Genomic DNA, 9,239 nt, shown 5'->3' with positions numbered 1-9,239 from the left:
CAATTTTACCCTTCTCAGGTTAAAATTACAAAAATGCCCCTGGCACACCAATGGGGTCGTAAAATACCATTTATCAGTGCAGTTTTACATATTAGATTATATAATACTATAATTCCACATTAATACATAATCAAACTAGTTAGGGTTGCTAATCCAGTTTCTAAATCTTAGGGTATTACAATATCCCCTCCTTATTGAAATTTTGTCTCGAAATTTACCTGAACAACTCTGGATATTTCTACTTAATATCCGTCTCGAGTTTCCAGGTTGCCTCTTCTACTTTACTGTTCCACCACAACACTTTCATCAGTGCAATTATCTTATTTCTCATGACTTTCTCTCATCTATCTAAAATTTGCACTTGTTGTTCTTCGATTGAAAGATCTAGCTGAAGTTCCAATGCTTCATAACTCAGAATATGAGATGGATCTGAGAGATAATTTTGAAGCATCAAAACATTGAACACATCATCTATAGCTGCCAGCACTGGAGGCATAGCCAACCTGTACGCTACATGCCCTATCCTCTCGGGGATCTTGAAAGGTCCAATGATTCTCGGCATAAGTTTTCCTTTCTTACCAAAGTGCTTCATACCTTTCATAGGGGATATTCAAAGAAACACCATATCTCTAATTTGGAAATCAACATCCCGTCGCATTGGATCAACATAGCTCTTCTATCTGCTCTAAGTTGCGAGCATTCACGCTCTGATTTTATCAACTGCCTCACTTGTTCTCTGAATAACCTCAGGACCTAAGAACTTTCTTTCACCTATTTCATTTGAGTGAATAGGTGATCTACATTTCCTTCCATAAAGTAGTTCATAAGGAGCCATCCCAATTGTTTCCCAATAGCTGTTGTTGTATGAGAACTCGATCAGGCGAAGGTACTTTACCCATGATCCTTCAAAATCTAACATACATGGCTGAAGCATGTCTTCTAAAATCTGAACGGTCCTCTCGGACTGTCCATCCGTCTGAGGATGGAATGCTGTGCTGAATTTCAGTTGAATACCCATAGCTCGATGTAAGCTCTCCTAAAATCTTGATGTGAACTTTGGATCCCTATAAAAAAATGGACTTTGGGACACTGTGAAGACGGATTATTTCTCTAACATACAGTTTTGCATACTGATCAATGAAAAAATTCATCCGAATAGGTAAAAAGTACGTTGACTTCGTAAACCTGCCAACTATGACCCACACAGAGTCGTACTGCCCCGTAGTCCTAGGCAATCCAACCATGAAGTCCATGGCAATGTCTTCCCATTTCCATTCTGGAAGGTTCAGTGGCTACATCAAACGTGCAGACCTTTGGTGCTCAACTTTCACTTGCTGACAAGTTAAACACTTAACAACGTATTCAGCTATATCATTCTTGATTCCAAGCCACCAAAACATGGGCTTAAGATCTTGGTACATCTTTGTTGTCTCCGGATGAACAGAATAAGGAGTCGCATGAGACTTATTTAGAATTTCCCTCTTAATATCATCATCCATAGGCATACAAACACAATTCATAAACTGTAACATCCCAGTATTATCCACTATAAAGTCAATAATCTTCCCAGCCAAAGTCCTATCTCAAGATTTCGTTAAGTCTGGATCTTGCAATGGTGCTTCTTTAATTCGTTCCAGAAGAGTAGATTGTAGGGTAATGTTAGCGAACTGCCCCACAACAAACTCAATCTTAGCTCGGGTCATCTCATCTTGTAACACCCTGATACTTAGGCGTGGTACAGTGATTTTTCAATTAAAGTACCACCTTTGCTAATCAAAGGATTTTCTTCAAAATCGTATCAAACTAAAACTTTAGATTTAATTGCTAAACTTTTAAACATTTATTTACAAAATCTGCGATTCCATATTTAACCTTTTACTATATAATCAAAATATATTTAGTCTGGTCGCACAACGACTACAAATTGAATAATACCACAGATGTCCCGAGACCAAACACTCTAGGTCACGCCGCCATGACATGTACAAACACCATCCTAGCTCGAAGCTCACTCCTGTTCAGCCTTCACCTTTTCTTTACCTACACATGGAAATAGCAATTGTGAGTCGACAGACTCAGTAAGAAAAGCATATAAAAAATCATTTAATATCGACTTGCATCTAGGTGCCCTTACACCTATTCACAAGGCTTAACAAATGAGTAAGAACGTTCTTAACTGTTGGTGCTACTGACCATGATATCATCCACTATCAGCACTATGATTGCACTATAGGACAAACCCTATGTTCATGCCGCTATGACAGCATCAATAGAACCCAAAAGTATAATTGGCCATGATATCACTCTTAACTAGTACGATTCATGTACTGCTGAACTGACACAATAGTTGTGTCGCTATGATAGCGCCAATAAATACTCTCTGGCACTACGATGCCCGTACTGCTGAACCGACACAATGGTTGTGTCGCTATGATATCACCCAAACAAATATATCATAAACACAACATGCATATATATCATATATACATACATTCGCACATATATATATCATATGTTTCACGGTATTCTTACCTCGTTTCCGAATTCAAGTGAGTTGGCTGATCTGAACAGATAACCTCATGTTGGATGGATGCCTTAGTCACATAATATAAATGGGTAAATGATGCGCCAAAACCCTAATCTGGGAAACCCAAACTTCCAAGTAAAGGTTTTGTTACAGATAACTGAAACTACAATACCCTAAGCAACAAGGAATCACCCAACCAAGGCTCTGAAATGGACATGAATCGACGAAATGGATTGTTCGGGAAACCTGTCCCAGAACCGGTTAACCGGTTTTACAAGACTTGACAAAACGGTTAACCGGTTTGCACCAGGTTTCCCCAAACAATCCAAAACCTGCACAAAACATGTCCAAACCTCACCAAAACTTCCAGAACACCTATAACAACATCAACCAACATAACCCAAGCAATAGAACTCAGAAAAACATCCAAAATCAAAACATGCCATTAATGATCTAAGTATTTGAGTTTTCAAACTAAAACTTTGTCATTCACCACAACACACAAAAAAAAAATCAATGTCCAGAACTCATCTCCAACCCAAAATAAACTTAGAAACTCAATTACAAATCAACCTAACTCTAACAGCTACTAATTTATAAAATTACACACTAAAAGCAAGCTTACCATACAATAAATCCTTAAATAAAGACGATTAGAGTTACCTCAAGCTAATACTCAATCTTACACCTTGAAAGAGGTCCTTGAATCCTACTAAAATGAAGAATTTAGCAGCAATCCTCCTTGGTTCAAGCTTGGTTCAAAGAGAGAGAAGGGAAAAGAGAGAGAATTTGTTGATTTTCTTTAATTAATTCCTTTTCCTCTAATTAATTCAATGTAAATCTTAGGCTAAAAAAGAATTGGCTAGGTGTCACTCAAGCCACTAGCCACCTAACCCTCCCTTGCCAAATTACCAAAATGCACATGGTGCTTAAACTTAAGCTAATTAAAGCCTAGGGGTAAAATTGTCAAAAACTATAACCCCGCTAAAACTCGGTATTATATTTATCTCCAATATTAATCCCACTAAGAAAAACATTCTAGACTTACCCATGTGACTCATATTGCCATCCATCGCATTTTCCGTCGTCCCCGAGCGAAATTCATAAAAATAGCATAATTCACATATAACACAAATAATACCTCTAGAGTTTGATAAAATCTCCATAATTGTGAAATTATAACTCAAATGGCCATTTCTAATAATGGGGCCCACAATTAAATAAATTTATTAACAATTATAAAAATATCAATAATTAACACTAATTGCCTTTACTAATCCATATTCTAAAATGAGGTCATTACAATTATCCCTCCATTAAAAGGATTTCGTCCTCAAAATCTAACCTGAATAGCTCAGGATATTGAGTCGTCATGTCAGACTCTAATTCTCAAGTAGCTTCCTCCACCTTGCTGTTTCTCTAGCGCACTTTGACTAAGGCTATGGGCTTGTTTCGAAGAACCTTCTCCTTTGTATCAAGGATTTGAACTGGTTGTTCCTCGTAGGAAAAGTCTGACTATAGTTCAAGGGATTCGTAACTCAAGACATGAGTCGGGTCTAAAATATATTTCCTTAACATTGAAATATGAAATACATTATGGACAGCTGATAATGCTACCTACTCGACCTTCTCGAGTATTTGAAATGGCCCAATGAACCTAGGGCTTAACTTGCCCCTCTTTCCCAAGCGTCTAATACCCTTCACTTGAGAAAACTGTTGGGATTTTATGCCCTAAATAAAACCCATTTTAATCTAATCTGATTTGTTATCAATGAAAGATTAGAAATCATTTATGTTTACATGTAGTTTTCATGTTTATGGTTTAATATATACAAAATCTGGTAAGTCCTGAACATAAAGTCATTCACAATTACAGGGATGTCTACACAGTGGAATGTGATTGTGATTATATGCTTCAAAAGACAAAGTCCTTGATTCATCAGTGCACTGGATTTACATTGATGTGATAATCAGCGATGAAGTGTACTTACACCTTGGATAAGTGTTATGTTCTTTCCAGAACATTGGCAAAGTATGCTAGTTTCGGATGTATGGAGTATACATTGGACTGGGACCGATATTGATCTTGGTTAAGCTATTATAATCTTACTGCTGTATCTTTCTAAGTAAATATCGCTAGTTGATCTTAGAGCAAAAGATCTTAATCCTGACATGCTTAGGTTCAATCTCAGGAGTGCTATTCATGTTCTTTCATTTGTTAGTTAAGCCTACTTTCTGGCCAAGGATACGTACATTTTGGGAACATGATAGTACAATTGAGTGGGAGCGCTAAACATAGATATGGAATCTTTAGCTTCTATCAGGACATAGAAGTGAACGATAATTTCTTTCGAGCTTGGCTTAATAGAGGTAATTGGAAGAGCTCTTGTTTCAGTGATTATATATTAGTTCACTGAAATATCATTTATAGAAAGCTAAGTGTTTTAAGGATAAAATACATTGAGAGGTGAAACGGTAAATTTATACCTACTCGGTGTAAATCATCTATAGAGGATCTTCGATTATTGAGATTAGAACGATGGTTGAATGTTTATAGCGTATCTATATTGCGGAACATATAGAGCGTTCTATATGATTGAGAGTGCAGTTCCAAGTTCTATGGTGGATGCAATAAGGAATTAATAAGTTAGAGAATCTACTTGGTAAATTCTAGTTCTGCTTATTGGAAGCTCGATTGTATAGGCCCATGGTCTCCATACTAGTTGAGACCATGCTGCTTATAAGACTCAGATAATTTATTTTAATTAATCAATTATAATTCTAAAATTAGACTATGTCTAGTTTATGAATTTTTACTAAGCAAGGGCTTAATTGTGAAGAAAAGAGATTCTAGGTCTTATTTATTAAATAAGAGACTTTATTAAGTCTAATTAATAAATATATTAAATGAAAATTTTATTTGATAATTAATTTTAACTATTAAATAAATAGTTTTGGCATTTAAATTGTTAGAATTAGAAAAATGCCATTTTTGAGAAAATAAGGAAAGATTGTTGTAAAATGGCAAAAATTCAAAAGTGGGGCCCATTTCTATGGCCGGCCACTTCTATGGTAATTTCCACTTAATTTTTCTATTATTTTAATGCCTAATAAATTCTAACCTAAACCTAGGTGGTTGCCTATAAATAGATAGTGATAGCTCACATTTAAAATGATGATAAAAATTCACCTTCAGTTAAAATTTTCTTGAGTCATCCATCCTTCTATTTTCGAAACACCATTCTCTCTTCGTTCTTCATATTTTTTCATACCTTGAGTGATAGAGATAGTGCCCACACACATCAAGTGGTATCTCAATCATAGTGTGTAAGGCTGTGAAGAATCCAGAATCAAGAGAAGGACATTCGGGCTCAGATCTTGGTGATACTCTGCTACAGACAGGATTCAAGGGTTAGAGATCTGAGTGGAAGGAGCCATTATTATTCCGCTGCACCCACTGTAAGGTTTCCTAAACTTTATATGTGTTTATTTACATTATTTTAGAAATTCATATTAAGGATATTAAATAACATACATGGTAGTAAATCTAGATCCTGGTAAAACATATTCCTATAACTGGCCTCAGAGCCATGGCAATGATTTACTTTCATGAAATATGGATTAAAACGATGTTTTGTGTTGATTTTGATGGTTTCATGATGGTTTATGTACTTATATGATGATTGTTTAAAATCGCAGTATATGTTGTAAAAATATTTTTTATTTCGATCTAGAAATATTTTTACTCGAAAGTAGACCAAAAATTAATGAATTTAGGCTTTTACAAAACCTAATTTTGATTTTTTATGAATTAGTTATGATTTTTTGAATTTGGATGAAAATATGTGAAATCGGATGCACACGTGCGCGCGGGGACACTGGGACACGCTCGGACAGCACGCTCGTTCAAACAGGACCTGACCGAGAATTCTCGGACACGGCCCTGTCTGAATGGCTGCTCATGCCGAGCTTCCTCAGCATCTGAGGCTGCATGCAGCCTCGTCCCTCGGTCAGATCCTTCCATCCGGGCGCGCAGGGGTATGCAATGCATACCCCCTGTGCCTCAATCTTGTTTTCTTCATATTTTTTGATTCAAAAATCGTTTTTCATTGAAACAAAAGTCAAATTTTGGTAGAATTTTGTGTAGAATTGAATTTTCAATTAAAAATCTAATTGTCAGAATAAAATTAATTTTTAATAATTTTTTTAATTAATTAAAATTAGTTTTAGATATTAGTAGGCTTTAAATTTTGAAAATTTGATTTCTCACAAAAATAGCCTTATGGTTAGTTTTGAAATTTTAGATTATTTTATTTATTTTAATTATAAGATCAGATATTATATTTTTTTAATATAAAAATTGAATGATATTATTTTGGTATGAAAATATGATTTTTTTAAAAAAATAATCTTGTTTAAATTTCAAAATTTGCTAACAATATCATTTTTTTTAAAAAATTTGTTACTTTTCGAAATATATTTTATTAATTAAAATTATAAGATTAGGAATATGTTAGTTTTAAAATTTTATCGTATTAGATATTTTTTTATTAAAATTAATTTTGGCAAAAATAACATGAAATTTGAAAAATTGGTTAGTTTAGGTTTGAATAGAAATTTTAGGGTTTATAACAATAAAATTTTTCAAACTTATTTTTTTAAAAAAAAAAAATTGAAAATATTCTAACCATAAAATATCTTATTTTTTCCAATAGTTTATTTTGTAATATTTAAATTTATTAAATTATAAGACTAAGAATATAATATTAGGAATATCTAAATTTTAAAATTCAAGATATTATATTATATTATCTTATTAGAAATTTAAATAATTTAAATTTTTTGAATAAACTTAAAATTTGAAAAATTGGTTAGATATTTGAATTTAAGTTAGAATATAGGAAATTTAGGAGTTTGTTAGGTTTTGAATTTTTTTTTTCAAATATTCTCTAACAACCTAAATTTTAAATTCTAGTTAAGATTTTTTTAAAATTTTAAAATTAGAGAAATCTTAGCATACTTTCCAGATTATCTGTTACTTGTTTTTGGTTTGTATTGTTTGATTATTTAATTATATACAAAAAAAATTTACAAACCTATCATTTAAATTGCTATAATTAACTTGTTGACAAATCTAATGATCTGATTTTAATCATAGTTCAATTGTCAATAAATCTTACGAATAATTTGTAACAGGTAAATTTTGCAATTTCTCTCATCTGTGTAAACCTAGTAACATGATAGGGCCCATCCAAGTCATTTGACCTGTGTGAGCCTATATCTATGCTTTTGGGCTTAGATGCATATAGGAAGCCCATTAAGTTTTATTAATTAAATGGACTAGGTTGCTAAAATAAAATTTCACTTAGGTAATTTTATTTAGGCCCAATTAGAATTGGGCTTATTCAATTAATAACAATTATTTATTTAATGGTTAAATCCCTCTCCTTTAGGCCTTGTGTGAGAGTTAGGGGGCCTTTGTAGTGGGTACGACAGACTGAACCCAGCCCTCCCTCACATGAACAACCCCAATTGTGAAGGCCCATTTGCCTTATTTAAATAATTGTATTAGGTTAATTATATTAGTCTAACCTAATTAAAATTGAATTAGCAACATAATTAACATTTAAAATATATGAAATTTATTTTTCATTGAATATTTTAAAGTTAATTTTTGAAAAATACTTAGTTAATTGAAATATATTCTAGATAGTAATTTTTAGTGACTAGTTATATTTTCTAATATTTAATTAGGAAAATATTTTAAGTTGAAAATTAATTATTTATTAATTAATTTTGGATCAACTTAATTATTAAAACATTTTTTCTAGCACTAAACTAGAATTAATAATTAAGTTTATTTTATATTTGAGAATTTAATTCTTATATTTAATACATTTAATTAAATTAAAAATTAAATATTTAAGTTGATTTTATTCTTGATACTTAAATATTAATTTTTTTTTTCAGAATGTTTAATTAAATAGAAAATTATTTTAAGTTGGAAATTTTAATTTCAGAACAACTTAAATTTGAATAATTTTTAAAATATATTTTATTTTATTTTATTAATCATTTTTTTATACATATAAAATTTGAAATTGCATTTTTTATTTAAATACAGAAATTTTTGAATTTTTCTTGAAAAATAGATTAAAGTTGAAAATTAATTATTTTAATTAATTTTAGACCAATTTAAATCAATATATCTTTCATTTAAATGATTAATTAAAATAAATGAACTAAAATATATTACAATTAGAAAATAAATTAATTAGTCAATGAAAGTCTAGATAGTTATTGTCTATTTGCTTGAAGTATTTTTCTACTTATATTTAATTAAATAGAAAAATTAATATTTAAGTTGATTTTTATCATGATACTTAAATATTTGATAATTTTTTTAAATATTTAATTAAATAGGAAAATTATATTTATGTTGAAAATTAAGTTTTTAATTAATTTTGGACCAACATAAAATTAGAATAATTTTTCAGGATTTATTTTATTTTATTTTAGAGAATTTTCGAAAATTGTATTTATTTTAAATACATTAATTTTTGAAATGAAATATATATTTATAGAAAATTAAATTTGTGTTGTAAATTAATTATTAATTAATTTTGACACAACTTAAATTGAATAATTTTCGAAATATTTATTGAAAATTATTACTAAGATGGAAAATAATTTAATTATTTTTCAAATCTAT

The 9,239-nt window shown here is 31.0% G+C and overlaps 1 protein-coding gene across 1 annotated transcript; it reads right to left on the bottom strand.

Annotated features, from left to right (window-relative positions):
* Window positions 1-340: 340 nt before the first annotated feature.
* On the bottom strand, window positions 341-3,901 carry LOC115710718 (uncharacterized). The gene is made up of 7 exons (XM_030639073.1): window positions 3,873-3,901; window positions 2,774-2,902; window positions 2,533-2,563; window positions 1,359-1,523; window positions 1,120-1,292; window positions 922-995; window positions 341-594 (listed from the first exon to the last, which is right to left on the bottom strand). Exons 1-7 carry the CDS (start codon window positions 3,899-3,901, stop codon window positions 341-343), a joined length of 855 nt encoding a protein of 284 aa, XP_030494933.1.
* Between the last annotated feature and the right edge of the window lie 5,338 nt (window positions 3,902-9,239).

This window comes from Cannabis sativa, chromosome 3 (genome assembly GCF_029168945.1).
Source record: "Cannabis sativa cultivar Pink pepper isolate KNU-18-1 chromosome 3, ASM2916894v1, whole genome shotgun sequence".
In the NCBI taxonomy this organism is placed as follows: domain Eukaryota; kingdom Viridiplantae; phylum Streptophyta; class Magnoliopsida; order Rosales; family Cannabaceae; genus Cannabis; species Cannabis sativa.
The sequence above is the reverse complement of the archived record's forward strand: the minus strand, read 5'-3'. Positions and strand labels throughout refer to the sequence as shown.